This window comes from Myxine glutinosa, chromosome 13 (assembly GCF_964187855.1).
Source record: "Myxine glutinosa chromosome 13, kmMyxGlut1.1, whole genome shotgun sequence".
Classification (NCBI taxonomy): Eukaryota; Metazoa; Chordata; class Myxini; order Myxiniformes; family Myxinidae; genus Myxine; species Myxine glutinosa.
The window spans coordinates 39,888,563-39,908,562 of NC_136273.1; the positions used below are offsets into that span (position 1 = coordinate 39,888,563).

At 45.3% G+C, this 20,000-nt stretch overlaps 2 protein-coding genes across 2 annotated transcripts in view; one reads left to right on the top strand and one right to left on the bottom strand.

Annotated features, from left to right (window-relative positions):
• Window positions 1–20,000, bottom strand: part of LOC137413036 (MYND-type zinc finger-containing chromatin reader ZMYND8) — a gene marked incomplete in the record, with an annotated part of 112,360 nt that overhangs the window by 48,794 nt on the left and 43,566 nt on the right.
• Window positions 2,962–4,262, top strand: LOC144888664 (uncharacterized). Its single transcript, XM_078767349.1, has 2 exons — window positions 2,962–3,120; window positions 3,259–4,262. Exons 1-2 carry the CDS (start codon window positions 2,965–2,967, stop codon window positions 4,105–4,107), a joined length of 1,005 nt encoding a protein of 334 aa, XP_078623475.1. The 5' UTR covers window positions 2,962–2,964; the 3' UTR covers window positions 4,108–4,262.

Genomic DNA, 20,000 nt, shown 5'->3' on the forward strand with positions numbered 1-20,000 from the left:
TTCTGTCATTATTTTATTATCTTTCCTTCTTCCTTGGTTTCTTTTGGTCCTGTAAATAGTAATAAATAATAGTCGTAGTTCAAACCTTTTTGCCTTCGTCTTCCTCACATCCGTGTCGTCTTTGTCTTTTCTCTCATTGAATATCTGTGGCACGATTTGGCCAACGTTTCAGGATCGGGTCTAGTCTTGGTAAACGGCTCACGCCGCGGTTCGCTTCGCTCGGCGCAACATCCATTACGCTGCGGCCGTGAGCGGGGGGTGTTCCTTCGCGTACCGGGAAGCGCTGGTATTTAGGTCATAGGACTTGTGGGCCTAAAACACTATCCAGCGCCGACCGGGCGTGGCGTCATACCCCCGGGACCACGTCGGTCAGTAACAGACGAGGGGCTTAATCCCCCCTCGAAGGGGAACCATAGGCCGACGTCGGGTTCCATAACAATATATATTATATATATATATATATATATATATATATATATATATATATATATATATATATATATATATATATATATATATATATATATATATATATATATATATCTAAATATATCTAAATAGTCTAGTAGGAAGACTAGGTCCCCCTGCACCCCCGGAGATATACTTCTAATCAGTGTTTCTAGATTGGAAAAAATGTGTAGAAAATGACTAGCTATGGCCCCAAGCTGAAAAAATGTCCCACATACCATTTTTATGCAAATTACTGCTGCCATTATCAAAAAAACGATTTTTGACATATCTCAGCCAATATTGCAGATAATTGAAAAATGAAGGTGTCTAGACCCATGTTTTGAAGGGCATAGATCATGATAGAACTATTCATAACATGATTACATGTGTCTATGGTATACTAGTATGCATATTAATGCTGTAATTACAAAATAATCAGTTTTACAAATGATAAGGATACGTTAATACTGCAGATAACTTAACATGGTACGTACATAAGGGGTCTAAACCCAGGTATTTTCAAGGTTAAATGTCAACAAGATGCTCCTGAGTCTTGCATAGGGGCGGGACATTGGCAGTAACATTGGTACCACTCAACTTTTCTTCCCACCATTGACTTTGTATTGCGAGAGATTTTCACTTGCTTATTTAAAGGTTTCTCACCCAGCCCACGTAAAATCTACCAACTCCTGCTGTTAACTCCCAAACATATTTTTTTATGTTATCCAATCACAGTGCAGAAATGACAGACTAGAGATCCAAATTAGTGCTGCTATAGCTGCCATTTTACATTTCCATCCATGTAACATGCGCGCTCGCGCGCTCGTATCAATTGGTAATGTCGCGCGCTCGTATCAATTGGTAACGTTGATGTTATTGAATACCTCAGTTGAAAGTTCAGTCTTCCATTCCATCTGTGTGTTGTTCTTGGTATTCATCCTCCAATCTAGCCAGGTAAGATGCTAACTATAATGTTACTCACACTCTTGACTTCAGTTTCTGCATGAAATCATAAACAGGCAGAATAACAGCTGAGCCAGCTAGCACCATGTTAGCTAACGTTAAAGCTAGCCTCATCTATGTACAGTATGTTCCTAATGTCGGTGTAACTTAAACTTTTGTTAATGCCAAACATGAGACATATCTGTTGACTTCTGTATATGAATTGAACCAGAAAGAGGCACGACAGCTGAGCTAGCTACAGTAACTTAGCACAATGTTTCATTGGCCTAGATAGCTAACGTTAGTGTGGAAGAATTTAGATGTTTTAGCTATTAGCACTTTTGATGCCACTAAACATGGTTTAGTCAGCTAAAAAGTACCCTAGTGTAGAACATGACTCAGAACCTCTGTTACCTCACTGAAAACTCAGAGCCTCCTTTCACAGGCACTTTTAACATCATTCGTGATTTCTTATTTGTCATTTAACAGTGATGGTAGACATCGACAGCAAGCATGCCCAAAAGAAAACGGAGTGTAGAACCTGCAGCCCAAAGCTCTCCTCCTACATGCATCCTTCATGTACCATCCATGACTGATCATGGGGATTTCACGCCCCTCCGTAAAATTAAAGGATCTGCTTCAGAAAAACTGCAACTGCTTCAAAAGATCCGGGATAGACGTCTCAACCAACCGCATGACTCCCCATGTCGTATGCAATCAGTATGTGATCAGATCCCGGCAACTCTTCCTGATGACCTAGAAAGAGTAGGATATCACAGCAAGTGTTATAAGCACTTTGTCCGCCACTTTCATCGTCTGGGAGATGATACAGAACCAGGGCCATCAACCTCATCATGGCATCACTCTCCTCGTAAACCAGGAGGTTCTGCTGAACCCATCTTCCCGCCAGAGTGTATATTTTGTGAGAAAGTTGAGACCAAAGATGCTCATCGCAATACTGAGAGGCCTACAACCTTCCCATCCTTTAAAAACAAAGAAAATGCATGGGAGCAAATCGAAACACGGGCTGAGAAAATGGGTCTCTATCGACTCCATCGAAAGGTGAAAAACAAAGACCTCTTTGCATGTGAGGCCAAACACCATCCGTCATGTTTTAAAGCTTTCCGCACAGCATTCTACAACTATGAGCGTGCGATTCACAGAGCCGAAGCACCAAAGGAGCAGGCTTGCATGTCAGCCGCCCATGAAAAGGCATTCAACTCAGTACTGGAACACATTCAAACCCAGGTCATCCAGCAGAATAAAGTTCTACAGCTTTCTTCCTTGCGCTTGCTCTATGTCGAGGAACTGAAACTGAATGGATATGAGAACTCAAATTATCGGTCAGAGAAACTACTGAAACGCCTACAGAATGACCCAATCAAGGAGCATATCCACTTCACGAAGGTTGATCATGACAAATGTGATGTCATTTCTTTCTGGCTTGTGCACAGCTCAAACATAACAGTTTCCAATGCTCTCGCACGAGCATTCACACTCGGAAGCACAAACAAGAACCAAAATGTTGCCCTCCAACTTCGCCAGGGTATTCTACAGGCCAGGGACTTCAAAATGTTCCTTGCAAATGACGACAACAAAAAGCAGATGTGCCAGCTTCTTCTGAAAGTGTGGAGTGGACAAGAGGCAGCTACCAGGCTGGAGAGAACAGAGATGGCTGTGCTGATCGTGGAGGGGAAGGCCCACCAACTTGCCTCAACGAATGGCAAGGTAAAATTGAAAGCCCTTCGTGAATGGCGATTCAATTTGTAATTTTTCCTGAAAAAAAGGTGATTACCTGTGATGTTTGTCTAGATCTGAAACTGGCAGTGACTGGTGATTGAAATGCGGTGCCTTTTTGTGTTTCAGGTCGAGGTACGTGAACTCCCCACGATCTACAGCAACCAGGAAGAGACTGATACCAGGGTGGTTCTGTACCTCCATCATGCTGCTACCATCGGATACAAGAACGCTGTAGTCAGAACACCGGACACAGACATCCTCCTGATCCTGCTCCACCATGCCCACAACATCAAGCTGACGGTGTACCTGGATACAGGGTCAGGGAAGCATCGCCAACTTGTCAACGTCTCTGAGCTGGCAGAATCCCTGGGAGAGGACTACTGTGCCACTCTCCTGGGGTACTATGTGTTCAGCGGAGAAGACTGCACCAGTGCCTTCAAAGGGAAGGGAAAAGTCGGGCCCTTGAAAAAGCTGGAGAAGAATCCCAGGTTTCACAGGGCATTCGGTGAACTGGGTGACAACTGGGATGCCAACCCTGAGGTGGAGAGGCAGTTAGAAAAATTCACCTGTGTGATGTACGGCCAGAGTCGCGAGTCATCAGTGGACATTGTCCGTGCCAAGCTGCTACGAAAAATGGTGGGAGAGGACAAGACCCTCACATCCAAGTCCAAGGTTGATCTGGCTCGCCTTCCTCCATGCCAGTCTGCCCTGAAGCCGCACATCCAGCGTGTGAACCACCGCGTAGCATTGTACAAAAGAGCCGATCAACCTATCATCGAAAAGCCAAAACCTTATGAGGAGCAAGGATGGATAAGGACTGATGAAGGACTGTTGAAACCAATGTGGTCCAGTGGTCCCATCCTACCAACCTCACTGGTGGATCTTCTGAACACAGGAGAGCACGAAGAGGAGGAGGAAGAGGAAGGAGAAGAAGAGTTTGACTCTGACGATTTCGATGAAAATGATGATGACTGACTCAGTGTAGAATCACTAATGCTAATGATGTTTATCTAAAACAAGCAAGAGAAGAGTGGTCACATTGAGTGCTAGGACTATTTTGACAGTTGTAATATTTAGAAAAATAAAACTTTGTGTTAACGTCTGTGTAGACGGACCTTAATATGAGTCTATTATTTCGTAAAACTGTGATTATTTTGTAAATAAAGCACTAATTAGCATACTAGTATACCATAGACACATGTAATCATGTTATGAATAGTTCTATCATGATCTATGCCCTTCAAAACATGGGTCTAGACACCTTCATTTTTCAATTATCTGCAATATTGGCTGAGATATGTCAAAAATCGTTTTTTTGATAATGGCAGCAGTAATTTGCATAAAAATGGTATGTGGGACATTTTTTCAGCTTGGGGCCATAGCTAGTCATTTTCTACACATTTTTTCCAATCTAGAAACACTGATTAGAAGTATATCTCCGGGGGGTGCAGGGGGACCTAGTCTTCCTACTAGACTAAAATATATATATATGTATGTGAAGGAGCTGTGCCCCAACTCGAATCGAAAGAATGGACGCGACAAAAAGCTGGAATTCGTCCGAGTTTCTTTATTGCATCAAATCAACTCGGGTACTCTAAAAAGCCCGTTTATCGGGCAGCATTATATACAAGCACTCGAATATCTCATGCCGGAGCGTTTGCCCTTAAAAGGCGCGACTGGGCGTGTCCGGGAGACCTGGGCGAGTCTGGACATGCCCGGGAATGGCGAGACTGAGTGTCGCCGGGCGGGCCGGGCGAGCCCGGGAAAGGCGAGTCCGGGAAAGGCGAGACCGAGCGTCTCCGGGCGGTCTGGGCGAGCCCGGCACAGCGATCGCTCCGTGGTTGCGTCCTCGGCAGGTGTAAGGCGATTGTGTATGTTCAGCGGCAACCGCTACATGTGTGTGTGTGTGTGTGTGTGCGTGTACATATATATATATATATATATATATATATATATATATATATATATATATATATATATATATATATATATATATGCATATATATATATATATATGTATATATATATATATATATATATATATATATATACATATATACATATATATAGATAGATAGATATATATATATATATATATCTGTGCAGCATCTGTCCTGTGTTGTATTGTGTTGTCCTGTGTTGTCACTGAACTACTTTCTCAAACTTTTGTGAAATCGTACCAAACTTCTGGAATGCACATATCTCTCCCGTCGGTATGTCCTAAGGGTATTTTTTTGAAATTTTTTCCAATTTTTGTTTTTTTGAGGGGGAATTTTTTTCAACTTCAATTGTTTATAAAATGTGATATCACGTATATTTCAAATACATTTGTGCAAAATAATTGTTTGAATTATGATTGGTTTAAACCATGACAAAATGGCAACTCGGGTACAGTCATTTATCGATAACTCTGTTCAAAAAGTATCCGACCTTTATTTTTCGTGCGTAAAAAAAAAAGAAGCTAGGGAGGCGTTGATTGGTGCACGTATGTAGGCGATCCTAATGCGCACGCGTGAATTTTTTCCCACCTGCAGAAGCTGTCATTCGACGGCAGACCGCCGATGAGTGAGGACATTTAAGTGAGCGCCGTCGGATTTTCGTTTTTGACAAAATGACGGAAAAACTTGAACAACGCTACTGCATCAAAATTTTGTGTAAAGCTTGGCGATTCCCAAGTGGAAACGATCCGCAAGATTCAACACCGTTCATTCCATTATGAAGGAGGATTTGGGCTTCAGGAGAATCTCAGCGAAGTTCGTACCAAGGCTGCTAACGATTGAGCAGAAGCAACTCCGTTTGGAGATCGCACAGGACATGCTGGAGAGTGGAGACTGTGAACAGCGATCCCAGCTTCCTCAACACAGTGATCACTGGCGATGAGTCCTGGGTTTATGGATACGACCCAGAAACCAAGTTGCAGTTTTGATGCAAGTTTGATGAAACACAAAATTTGATGCAGTAGCGTTGTTCAAGTTTTTCTGTCATTTTGTCAAAAACGAAAATCCGACGGCGCTCACTTACATGTCCTCACTCATCGGTGGTCTGCCGTCGAATGACAGCTTCTGCAGGTGGGAAAAAATTCACGCGTGCGCATTAGGATCGCCAACATACGTGCACCAATCAACGCCTCCCTAGCTTTTCTTTTTTTTTTTTACGCACGAAAAATAAAGGTCGGATACTTTTTGAACACACTACGTATATCTACACATCTGGGCAGTGTCTGTGTTCTCACTTAACGACTCCCTCAAACTTTTGTTTCCGTGGTTGTGAAGTGTTTTTAATAACGTTGTGGTGGTTTTGAATCACGTGGTGGTGAGGTATTTTGAATTATGTGGTGGTGAGGTGTTTTGAATTAATTGGTGGTGAGGTATTTATAATTACGTGGTGGTGAGGTGTTTTGAATTATGTGGTGGTGAGGTGTTTTGAATTACTTGGTGGTGAGGTGTTTTTAAATGATGTGGTGGTGAGGTGTTTTTAATTTTGTGGCTGTGAGGTGTTTTTATTACGTGTTTTATGGCTGTGAGGTGTTTTTATTTCCGTGTTTTATGGCTGTGAGGTGTTTTTAATTTTGTGGTGGTGAGGTGTTTTTAATATGTGTTTTATGGCTGTGAGGTGTTTTTAATACGTGTTTTATGGCTGTGAGGTGTTTTTAATTTCGTGGTGGTGGTGTTTTTATTATGTGTTTGATGGCTGTGAGGTGTTTTCAATTTCGTGGTGGTGAGGTGTTTTCAATTTCGTGGTGGTGAGGTGTTTTTAATTTTGTGGTGGTGAGGTGTTTTTATTACGTGTTTTATGGCTGTGAGGTGTTTTAAATTACTTGGTGGTGAGGTGTTTTGAATTACTTGGTGGTGAGGTATTTTGAATTACGTGGTGGTGAGGTGTAATTATTACCAAACTTCCAGTCTGCACCTCCCCCTCCCCTATGTATGTACAGAGGGGTTCTTTCTTGAAAAAAAAAAATTCAACCTAAATCTTCAACCTAAATTGCCTATAAAAATGTAATATCACAAACACAACAAATACATTTGTGCAAAGTAATTGTTTGTATTATGATTGGTGTAAATCATGACAACACAGCAACTCAGGTACAGTCATTAGCCTCAGCTAAAATAAGCCCGTTGCTCAGTACCGACGCTTGGTGAGGCGAGTGCAGCGAGCCGAGCCAAGCTAGTGTGCGTGTGCGTGTGCGTGTGTGTGTGTGTGTGTGTGTGTGTGTGTGTGTGTGTGTATGTATGTATGTATATATATATCTAAATATATATATCTAAATATATATATATATATATACACAAAGAATTAAGTTAAGCACCCCTACACAAAGAATTAAGTTAAGCACCCCCTAATCCTGTCCTGAACCTGAACCCCCTCGAGCACGTTTGGGACATGTTGGGACGACAAATTGCGAAGATGGTCCCTCCAATAGCCAATCTGGATGAATGGGAACGTGCATTACATCGGGAATGGAACAACCTGCCACAGCAACGCATACGACGGCTTACAGGGTCTATGAGACGTAGGGTTGAGTCAGTGATCCGATCACGTGGGTCCTACACACGTTATTGACGCAAAGATCGCTAGAGGTCTTCTCAGAACAATGACTGTACGTTAGAAAACATAAACGTCATCCACACTGTCCGTGATGGACCTATAGCTCCATACTTAAATTGAGGTGAAAATATGCCTAAAATTCCCAAAAAATTTCACCTTAAATTATTCAGAATAAAATATTGAAAACGGCATGATTGTTATGTTTTTATGTGACCATAATATCACTTCTCCAGAAAATATAGCAATATCATGGGTATATTACACTGTTTTGACGACAACAAACTTGTAATGTGCGAGGTTGTAAAAAAACGGGGGGGGTGCTTAACTTAATTCTTTGTGTATATATGTATATATATATATATATATATATATATATGTATATATATATATATATATATATTGTTGCGGTTTTCAGTTTTGTATAATAAAGGTTAAATTTCCCCCTCATAGTTCGTCACACAAACAACATGTCGCCTCGCGATAGTGTAGTTATCTCTTAGTATTTGTGAGAATTGTCCTTTTCCTGTGTTAGTTTTGCGTTGAGTAGAGTAAGGAGAATAGGTCCTTTCATCGCTTCCATTGTCCTATGCCGCCTCCATCGCCTCTTAGTGCTGCCTTTGTCTTTTTGGCCCGAATTAACACGAGGCCGGCCTGGAGGGTCGGGGCGGGACCGAATGAGGGCGAAAGAGAAGCTGACGGTAAGCGCGAGCCGCCAATCATGGCTCAGAGGGTGTGGCGGCAGCACTGCATCACAGTGCGTGGTTGGAAGGTTCGAGAAGGCTCAGGGCGTGGCAGATATAACCCGTCGCGCAAAGCTCCCAGGAGGAATGTGGTTGGCACGAAAAGGGTTTTGGCGCGCTTGGGATCGAGACGAAACCCGGGCGGTCGTGGAAGGTCCATCGTGCGGTGTACGAGGGTGACTGGTGCGCGTGTGAGAGAAAAGTGTGCACCGGAGTGCGAGTGTGTGCGAGAAACGTGTTACAGAGTGCGAGGGAGAATGCACACCGGACTGTGTGCGGGAAGTGTTTAACAGGAGAGTGTGTTACAGAGTGTGCGAAGTAGTGCACACCCGAGAGTGGGGAAAAAGAGTGTATGATGATTGGGTGTGTACCAGGAGAGTGCACACCCGTGGGCGTTACGGAGTACGTAACGAGAGAGTGTGTAATGGAAGAGTGTGCGCCAGGGTGTGTGAGGATTGGGTGTGCAACAGGAGTGCACACCCGTGGGTGTTACAGAGTGTGTAACAGAAAAGTGTGTAACGGAGTTTGTGAAAGGTGTGAGTGCGCCTAGGTGTGCAGGTGCGAGTACGGTGTGTGAGGGAGAATGCACACCAGAGGACGTGGAAGAAGTGTGCGGTAGCGGAGTGTATGGGAGGCACAGGGACGCCTCGGTGTGCGAGTGCGGAGTGGGTCGCGAGTGGTGAGAACGCGGCTCAAGCATCGACACCGACAGGGGTAGCGTTTAGCGCGACGGATAGCCGACGTGAGCCCTCGGTGAGTTGTGTGCAACGGGGACCGGCGGGGATCGATGCCACGGCTGTGTCACAAGGACCGACGTGCACGATTCGTGCCGGCCCCTGCCCTGTATGGTTGGTGCCGCGCCGTGGCGGCAAAGGCAATCAGCGAGGGTCCAGGGGAGGTCGGAGATTTCGGAGCCGTGCACCCTGGCGGGTGCAATGCTCCGACCGTGGACGGTTGGGCCATCGTGCGTGGGACCGCGAGGCCCCGCGCAGAGATGGCGCTCTGAACCTCGGCCCATCCATGCCTCCTCCCCTGTATCGAAAATGCCGGACAGACCCAACCTACAGGAGACAAACCAACCGCATGGATCGCTCGGCTCTTCGAAGCCGAGGTGTGACGATGTATTTCCGCACGAAGAGGCTCGAGTGTAGTGGACTGATGAGGATAGTGTACCCTACATGGGGGAATGGTAGTTTCACCATTCCTCACACGACAGGGCCCTTGAGCATTAGATTAGGGGGATGGCAGACAGGCACATGGGGGGCCAGCGATGGTTACCTCCATGGGGCACCGAAGCTAGCCGAGGGAGGGCTAGGATAATTGGTAGGGATTTAGAAGACTGTAGGAGACATGAGAATTAAGTAGGGACATCTGAACTATAGTGGGGACGTAGGTAGCTTAGATGGATGTTAATGAGTAAGGGAGTGCTTAGTTTAACGGGATGACGGGGAAGCACGAGTTTTAGGGGAAAAGCAGTTAGATAGATGATGCTGTGTGTTTGAGAAATTGTGTGTTGAGACAAATGGAATTGTGTTTTGGTGTATGGAAAGTAGTGTGAATTGACTTGCATGGTGTGCAAGAGGAAAAAAGTGTGTGAGCACGAAAGGTGTGCAAGGAAAGTAGTGTGGGAGATAATTGGTGTGTGAATGAGTAGTGTGGGATGCTTGGTGTGGGAATAAAAGGTGTGGAACGAATGGTGCGATGGAGTGAATGGGGGGAGATGGACCGATTCGCGAAAGCCCAGGGTGGGTAGTGTAAAGTCAGGTAGAGGGCTTAGGCAAAATTTGTATGGATATTGACACCTGTGGTGCAGGTAGTGGCAAAGTAGTGCTTTGGAGGGTGCATGAGTCAGTGAAATGGCTGGGCGTGTGGCTTAATTGGTGCGTATGGTTATTCGGGCACTCCGCCACTGGTAGTTTGTCGGCCAGGTGAGGCCGCAGGTAGGCTCTGGGAGCCAGTTAGGGTAGTTGTGAGTTGTTCAGTGGGGCCCGAGGATCCAAGGGAAGGACCCGGGTTGCCAAATGCCAAGGTGGGCATCAGGGGGTAAAGAGCCAGGAGGGGCCTTCCCCAGTTTAGGTAGTCGCAGGAGCAGGTAAGTTCGGGTGGCGACTTCCGTGGCGGAGGTGCGCAGGTAGTTGTACCTGCTAGTGGAGCCACACGACCCAGCCCCGAAATTGTGCAAAGGTACAGTGTGAAAAATTGAGGGAGTGAGACCCAAATTTCAAGGGCACCGCAGAGTGGGCAATGGGAATTCGGCTTTTAGAACCAAATAGTTTAAAGATGGCCGATTGGCAGGGTACACCCGGGTAGGTTAAAAGTAAAATGTCAGTAGTGTAGTTAGGAGAAGAGAAACCCCCTTCGCATCATCCACAGCCATTCACAAAGTAGGACGAAACTCCACACTACGGCTTTGTAAACTGTTTGAGTGTAAGACTCATCATGACGTAAGGAGACATTGTGTTGTTACATTCCTTCCTTCCTGGGAGGGATCGGGAGATGAATTTGGCTTGGAGGGGGATATGGGAGACGAGACGTAGAGACGAATTGTAAATACAAGGAAGGGCTAGGGTAGTGTAAGCCGACGATGGGGGGGGGGGGGGGTACGGACGGTTCGGGACGAGCCTGCTCTGCTCGCTCTTCTGCGCCCCCTTGTGCTGCATTACCTTGTTTTGCTGTGTACCTTTGCGCCCTTTCCGCTTTGCTGGTCGTGCTTTGTCTCTCCCCCCCACCCCAGGACCATTTTGGAGGTGGAACTGTGCAGCACTCCCTGCTGCACCTTGCTACATCTGTGCAGCCGAACTGCACAGCACTTTGCTGCCGCATCCTTGTGTTGTAACCTGGCTGCACCTGTGCAGCACTTTGCTGCCACAAACTCTTTGCTGCACCACATACACTCATGGACCACACGTTTTGTGGCCTTACACCTCTGCTGTGCAGTACCTTGCTGCAAATTCACCTTGCATCTTCGGACCACTTGTTTTGAGTGGCAGTAATGTCACGCAGTCGGACCACATAGGGTTGGCCCTGCTTGGCAAAGAAATACAATAAACACAGTTTTTGTGTATTTTTATTATGGTGTGCTAGGGACGAGAAGATTTGTAAGTTTAATTAGCCCTGAAGAGCAGGAATGGCCTGTATGCCGGTCTGGGGGCTAGCCGGTTTGATATGTGCACACAGAAGAAGCAAGAAGCAAGATGCAAGAAGCAAATGTGAAATTTTGAGTGTTTTGTGTATTTTGCTGTGCTTTCTCTCCCCTCCAATCTTCTTTCCAAAAAGGACAGCTCCTGGGTCATAGAACTGTAAATAAGGATAAGTTTTTTTTTTTGTGCTTGGAAATAAAAATGCTGCCCACCTGCTATATGTTTAGTTTGACAAATTCCGGATTCGGTTAATTGTGGGCGTGATTCAGTTAGAATAGCTACTCAACGCAATAGGTGGGACATATTTAGTGTTTTAAAACTGTCGCATACACGGGTTGGAGCAAATGTTAGAGGGAACCACATCTATATGTCACATGTAAAAGTTAATTTCCAGATCTTTCTCAAAACCGGTCGTTCCATTTTTTTTTTGTTAGGTTCGGCTCGGGAACGAGTCTGACGAGGGAGAGGGGTCGTGTTGCGGTTTTGAGTTTTTTATAATAAAGGTTAAATTTCCCCCTCATAGTTAGTCACACAAACAACATGCAGCCTCGCGATAGTGTAGTTATCTCTTAGTATTTGTGAGAGTAGTCCTTTTCCTGTGTTAGTTTTGCGTTGAATAGAGTAAGGAGAAGAGGTCCTTTCATCGCTTCCATTGTCCTATGCCGCATCCATCGCCTTACGTCTCTTAGTGCTGCCTTTGGCTTTTTGGCGCGAATTAACACGACGGCCTGGAGGGTCGGGGCGGGACCGAATGAGGGCGACATAGAAGCTGACGGGAAGCGCGAGCCACCAATCAGGGCTCAGAGGATGTGGCGGCAGCACTGCGTCACAGGGCGTGGTTGGAAGGTTCGAGAAGGCTCAGGGCGTGGCAGATATAACCCGTCGCGCAAAAACCCCCAGGAGGACTCGCGAGTTGAAGGAGCGTGGTGAGCAATTGAGTTACGAGGACTCGCGAGCAGTTGGATTGAAGAGAGCAGTGCGGTGAGTTGGCGGTCAGCAGAGGACTTTGAAAGATACGAGATCGGCAAAAGACGCGCATGAACCAGGATACGTGCTCGTATGAAAGTGATGCTCGGTTGAGCTTGAAGCCGAGCCGCTATAGTGCATTGGGTTACGCGAGTGATAGCACGCTGGTTGCTAAACGCGCTGTGAAACTGCCAGCCGCGCCGAGAAGGGCGTACATTCCTTCCCGCCTTCCTGCCTCATCATCTGCTTCTGTTCGAGGGACGCGCTATGAGGATCCTTCCACCGCTTGCTGGCCATCTTCGCGGGACGTGCTGGGACCGAGGAGAGCCGGACGGGGCTGTTCCTGGACGACCAAGTCGGCACGTTTAGCCTGAACAGCATCCTGCCTGCAAATTCCCTGTGTGGGTGTGAACTGGCCCGAATCTGGGAATTAAGAATAAGACTGTTTAAGTGCTGCTCTGTGTCCCTGCTTCTACCAATCGTTGTACATAATATTGGGAATAATAATTAAACCTGTGTTCTTCCTTCCATTCGATCGTTCTTGTGATTTCCCTCATTGGCTAAGCGTGGTTCGAGTAAAACTGCTCTAATAGGGGTCCAACATTAACGGTGACTGCACGGACCACGTGGTACGCAATCCGCTCGGCGTACTCAAATTACACGAGGCTCGTGCGAGGCTTGGTTCCCCGCTTCCGTGGTGGCGCGGGTATTTAGATACGAGCGAGACTTGGTCCCAAAACCCGACCTTGCGTTTGCCCGGAAGAGGCGTTTGAAGTCTCTGTTCCACCAAGCCCAGAAAGAACAAGGGGCTTAATCCCCCCTTGGTAAGGGTAAGAAGGGCGGCGGTAAACCGTAACAATATATGTATATATATATACAGTGTGTGTATGTGTATATATATATATATATATATATATACACACACGAGGTGTGTTCAAAAAGTATGCAACCTTAATTTGTCGTGCGTAAACAAATGAAGCTAGGGAGGCGTTGATTGGTGCACGTATGTAGGCGATCCTAATGCGCACGCGTGAATTTTTTCCCACCTGCAGAAGCTGTCATTCGACGGCAGACCGCCGATGAGTGAGGAAGTGTAAGTGAGCGCCGTCGGATTTTCGTTTTTGAGAAAATGACGGAAAAACTTGAACAACGCTACTGCATCAAATTTTGTGTAAAGCTTGGCGATTCCCAAGTGGAAACGATCCGCAAGATTCAACAGGCCTTCGTGGACGAAGCAATGAGCACCACACAGATAAAGGAGTGGTACAACCACTTCAAAGATGGCCGCACATCAGTGGAGAGTGAAGCACGTTCGGGTAGGCCCTCAACATCCCGAAATGAGATCGTCATTGACCAATTCAGGACCCTGGTGATGCAGGATCGTCGAATCACGATCAGAGAACTTGCAGACGAGGTGGGCGTCAGCATTGGATCCGTTCATTCCATTATGAAGGAGGATTTGGGCTTCAGGAGAATCTCAGCGAAGTTCGTACCAAAGCTGCTAACGATTGAGCAGAAGCAACTCCGTTTGGAGATCGCACAGGACATGCTGGAGACTGTGAACAGCGATCCCAGCTTCCTCAACACAGTGATCACTGGCGATGAGTCCTGGGTTTATGGGTACGACCCAGAAACCAAGTTGCAGTCATCACAATGGAAGCATCCAACATCCCCAAGGCCAAAAAAAGCAAGGCAGGTCCGCAGCAATGTCAAAGTCATGCTGACCGTCTTCTTCGACTCCAGTGGCGTGGTTCATCACGAGTACGCACCACACGGCACAACCATCACCAAGGAGTATTACCAAGAGGTTCTGCGTCGCCTTCGGGACGCTGTGCGACGCAAACAGCCGGACCTGTGGGGCAGCGGGCAATTGGCAGCTCCATCACGATAACGCATCCGCCCATTCTTCACATTTGATACAGAGTTTCTTGGCCAAACACAACACAGCTGTGCTTCATCAGGCTCCCTACTCGGCTCCGTGTGACTTCTGGCTTTTCTCCAAGCTGAAAATGCCCCTGAAAGGGACCAGATTTCAGTCCAGAGAAGACATCATGCGGAATGCACCGGAACAGCTGCGCGCCATCCCAAAAGAGGCGTTCCAGCGCTGCTTCCGACAGTGGCAGAACCGTTGGGAGAAGTGTGTGGCAGCCCAAGGGGACTACTTTGAAGGAGATTAGTGTAAGTTTGTTGTATCTGGATACGAATATTTTTTATGAACAAAGGTCGGATACTTTTTGAACACACCTTGTGTGTGTGTGTATATATATATATATATATATATATATATACACACACACACACACACACACACACACACACACACACACACACACACACACACACACACACACACACACACACACACACACACACACACACACACACACACACACACACACACACACACACATATATATCTATATATATATATATATATATATATATATATATCTATCTATCTATCTATCTATATATCTAGATATCTAGATATATATCAACCCTGGTGTTGGGCTAGCGGCTAGGGTGTCAGCTTAGGATCCTAGGATCCTGGGTTCGAAACCCGGTCGATCGCTGAATTAACGCCAGGGGGGTTGACTTAGCCTGTCATCCTTCCGAGGTCGGCTAATTGAGTACCAGTTCACTGGTAATTCCCTGCTTGTCGTTAAAGGCGGCAAAAAGGGTTGGCGTCAGGAAGGGCATCCGGCCGTAAAACATTGCTTCAAAAAGGGGACCGAAAAACAACTACCACGGTTCCCGAAAAAGGCCAACCCCCGCTTGCGGGGAAAAATGGCCTCTAAAGGTGGTTTTTTTTTTTTGTTAATATATCTATATATATATATATATATATATATATTGTAACGGTTTTGAGAAGTGTGTAACGAATTTGAGAAGTGTAACGGTTTTTGAGAAGTGTAACAATTTTGGAGGAAGTGTAACGAATGTGAAAACGTTACAATGTGAATGTTACAAAAGTATGGTAACACCCTGGTAATGTAAATAATGGTCGCAGCCGTCCTCTTAGTTAATTCCATGAAACTTACACGCAGGTCAGGATATATCTTTTTAAATAGTGTATTTCCTTATTCTATGTAGGCTAAATATGTGTTTCCCACTAGATTGACTTTGCATTGTATCAAACAAAATAAGCATAGGCCCTTGCAATTTCCCCAAACATCTCCGCTCTCCAAAGTTCCTTTCAAAAGGGTGGGAGTTGTGTTCAATCCCGCAAGCCGCCATTGCCCATGTGCTAATCTCGGAGAAGAAAGGCGTGTCTCCACCTCGTCATAGAGGGGAGGAGTGAGCCAGAGGGTCGCATGGCCAATCAGCACCGCGGTGAGCGAACCGGTAGGCGTGCCCTCGCAGCCGGCGGCTTGATTCCGCCGCGAGTTATAAAAGCGACTGTAAGGGACTGCTTTATGAGATGACCTGGGAGATGAGCAAAGAGGCGGCACCAAGAGGAGCGGTGAGATGCGAAACGCTCCAAGCCAAAGAGGAGAGGTACTCGGCAAGGAAACCAGCTTTGGAGAGACGCGCTGAAAGGAGGGAGACGGCTCCACCACAAGAAGAGGAGCAGGTGTACCGAACCAGCGCGTGACGTCTACAGCAGCGGATACGCGACGGAGGGTTTTCCCGCCAAAAACCGCGAGGAATTGAGAGCTGCTGCATCCGACCTTGCCTCCCTCTCAAGCAATCCACCTCAAGCCCTACCTGCCTGCAATATCCCCCGTGTAAGTGTGAACGTCCTGTCCTACTCGTTGTCTTGGGATTAAGTAAATTGAGTAGAACTAGGGCATGCCCGTACTATATATATATCTAAAATTATATCCCCCCCCCCTCTATTTACATGAAATGGTTTGGTCCATTCGCAAAGCCAAAGCGAACGGCTTGCGAGTACGGTGACAATCCCCCCCCCCCCCCCCTCTATTTACATGAAATGGTTTGGTCCAAAGCGAACGGCTTGCGAGTACGGTGACAATCCCCCCCCTCTATTTACATGAAATGGTTTGGTCCAAAGCGAACCGCTTGCGAGTACGGTGACAATCCCCCCCCTCTATTTACATGAAATGGTTTGGTCCAAAGCGAACGGCTTGCGGAGTTTGGTAAAGAAATCGCCATCGCGTGCACAAACGCGCAGGAAAGCGAATGAATCGCAAATTAGTTTTAATTAGTTTTAAAACATAGTTTAACGGCAACATAGTTTTCCAACGTGAAATAAATGAATACGCTCTCAAATGTGCCGTCCGAGGCAGAGTCTGTTCGCCACGTTCGGCACACGTGATAGCTCGCTGCTCTCTGATTGGTTGAATCGTTTTTTGGACATAGCTCGGTAACTACTTCTCCGATTAATATGAAACCTTGAAAAGGCACATCCTCGGGCCCCCAGCAATATACCTGGCAAGTTTAAAGTATATCGGACCCGTGGTTGTCGAGAAACAGCGGTCACAGACATACAGACATACAAACATACAAACATACAAACATACACACAGAGATTACTGGAATTATAGATAGATAAGCTAACGATGCACTGTGTGACTGCTTTTTCCATCCATTGCTTGTAAATAATTTTGGTCGCTCTTCCTTTTTGCTTGTGTGTGTACAATAAATCTGTTCTTCCTCCGTACTCTGTCTTTTTCTCTTTTCCTTCTCTTTCGGTCGCTTTAGAGATTTCCCGATTGAATATCTGTGGGGCGATCTGGTCAACGTCGGGTGGAATCGGGTTCTAATCGGGGAGTAACTGTTCGGACGCGGTAATACACCACCGCTCGGTCAATATAACATCTAAAACCGCGTCTGTAACAATATATATCTATATATATATATATATATATATCTATATATATATCTATATCTATATATATATATATCTATATATATCTATATATATATATCTATATATCTATATATCTATATATCTATTAGGGTGCATCAAACGCCCCTATGTCAAGAAAACAATCTGTCCCCAATTTTATTTTGTTCCAGTCATAAAATAAAGTTCCTATGCAAAATTTGGTAAGGTTTTGATATCATTTTCTGGGTCCACCTCAGCAAATTAGATTTTGAGTCGGTAGTATCAGAGTCAGAAATTTGACACGCAGCTGTTTTGAGGCCCATAAATAAAAATGAAAGGATTGACCGATTGCTACATACAATAGCTCTTTGGAAAGGTATTATTGTGCTCTGTAGCAATATATAATCATCATAGGGATAGGGATATAATTCACTGATACACAAATAGTCAAAATCATGATTTTATTGGTATAATCATATGTATTATAGATACCAGAATGATATTTGTATTACAGTAGAATCATATATATACACAATCTTAGCATTTATCATCTTAATACGAGTACATCTGACTATGGATGAACATGAAAATAGAAACAAAACAAAGATACTGTAGTTTTCATGGATATTTCTGACAGTTTAGTCTTGAGCTGCTCGCTTTCGAAGATTCGGTTGCTCCTTGCGGTTGTGCTCAACAACTTGTAGCACATTTTGGTAGTGGTCTTCACTTCTGGCTGCTGAAAGGAAGTCAGAGCTAAGCTTAACTCCCCTTTCTGCAGAGTCATTCACCACATTCAAGGCTTCAACATTAGTCCATGATGTCTGGTAGGCTGCAGAGTTAGTCCATTCTTGAACATCGGTAACTAGAAATGCCCAGTCAAGCTTCAGATGATGAAATAGGTACCATGAATCTGGTCCAACAAAATCAGCCAGAGTGGTCTTCTCAGTCAAGTCATCAGGAAATCTGGGCTTTCCAAACCCAGTACCAAACCGTCCTTGTGGATTGGTTACTGGAAAATCTGGCTGAACCTCCAGAGGTCTGTCTGCCAGAGCACGGCGATGGTCATGAGGAACAACTGAGCTGAAGAGGGCAAGTGGAACCATCTCTTCTGTGAGGTACCAGAGATGTTGTTTGAAGGCTTTCAGGGCACTTCTTGAGATTCCAGCATTGACAGCTTCATACTGTTTCAGTTTGGAGATGAGCTGCAGGTCATTCCATGGGGCATCGGTGACAGAGGTACATGTCATCCACCAGGAGCTGTATACTAGAGTGACAAACGTGACAAATTCTCTGATCTTTGGCACTTGTTTTTCTGTGGTAATTGTACCTGCTGGAAGATCAGCGATTTGTTTTTCGAAGAGACATAATTTGATTGAGTAGAGGAGCTTCGCCATCCATCTGGCTTTATGCAGTGCACCAGGACGCTTGAAGGTTATTTGATGTTCAGCTACTTCACCGTCAAGGAATACAGTACACAGATCAACAAATTCCAAATAATCATTACGTCTTAGAGATTGCTCGGTGTGACAGAGTCTGAGAACATTATTTTGCCAGTCACTTGTCAAACTTGTTGCTGCTTCATTTAGTTGAGATGGATCAAATCGTGAAAGTGGTTCATTGAATGTGTGTGGAAACATTTCAAAGTTCTTGCGAAACCTTGAGAAGAGGAAGATATCTGGTGACTTAGATGCTTCAACTTTAAGATCAGTAAAAATGTGTGTAAGAATGACTTCACCAATGTGGTGTCTGCAGCCTGACCACAGAAGAGCTTTGTTAAGCCGTTGTTGAATTGTTACACAAGCTGCACTGATGTGGCCGGTGTTAGATGCAGTTGTGTCAAATGTCAAGTTGACAACATTCTCTTGGCAGTTCCATGATTCAAGTAGGTTATTAGTCAGCTGAGAAATTATATCTCCAGATTTACGGTCTGTTCCAGGCTTGTAGGATGGAACACCCAGCAGCTTCTTATCAGTTTGAGAACCCAAAAGCACAGCCAGGCGTTCTTCAAAAGTGTTTTGGTTAGTTAAGCATGGAAGCAGCTTTGAGTCCCAGTGCAACGTAGCAAGCTTCGGAGGTATCCATTTGTCCTTACAGGTAGTAGCAATATGCTGTCCAATTTTGCGTCTTGATTTATCTGCTGTAGCATATGATGTTGACACCTTCGCTACATCCCCTCCTGTTTCTTCAATAGGAGCTTCTGTGAAAGCAGCCTGTTGGGTTAGTGTCATCTTCATCCTTGTTGCCAGTGAAACAAGACTGGGCCTCTTCAGGATGTCATGTGGAATGAAAACTGATGTGCCAGGTCTAACTAAACGATGATGACTTATTGAGGTTGTTGGTGTGCTTGTTGAAGGTCCAAGAGTTACTTCTTCATCACTGTCACTAATATTATACACAGTGGTTGTAGTATTTACGTTGAACTCCAGCTCCATACTTGCTCGCCTCTCTGATTCTTTTTCCTCGCGGTTCACTTTACGCTGCATCTTATCTGCCAACAGTTTATCTTGGCAGCCAAATGTTGCACAGCGATCTGTCTTCATAGATTCCAGGAATGCTAAGTCTTCAGGATTCTTGATGTGATAACTAGCATCATTGGGCCACAAGGGAAATGTCTCCATAAATTTCAACTCCATTTGATTCACCTTTGTGATGCTTGCTGGAGTTGTTCTTCGGTTGATAGGG

Coding starts and splice junctions, on each gene's coding strand:
- LOC144888664 (XM_078767349.1), top strand. CDS start 2,965: ATGTTCCTTGCAAATGACGACAACAAAAAGCAGATGTGCCAGCTTCTT. Junction 3,121..3,258: donor TTGCCTCAACGAATGGCAAG/GTAAAATTGAAA, acceptor TTTGTGTTTCAG/GTCGAGGTACGTGAACTCCC.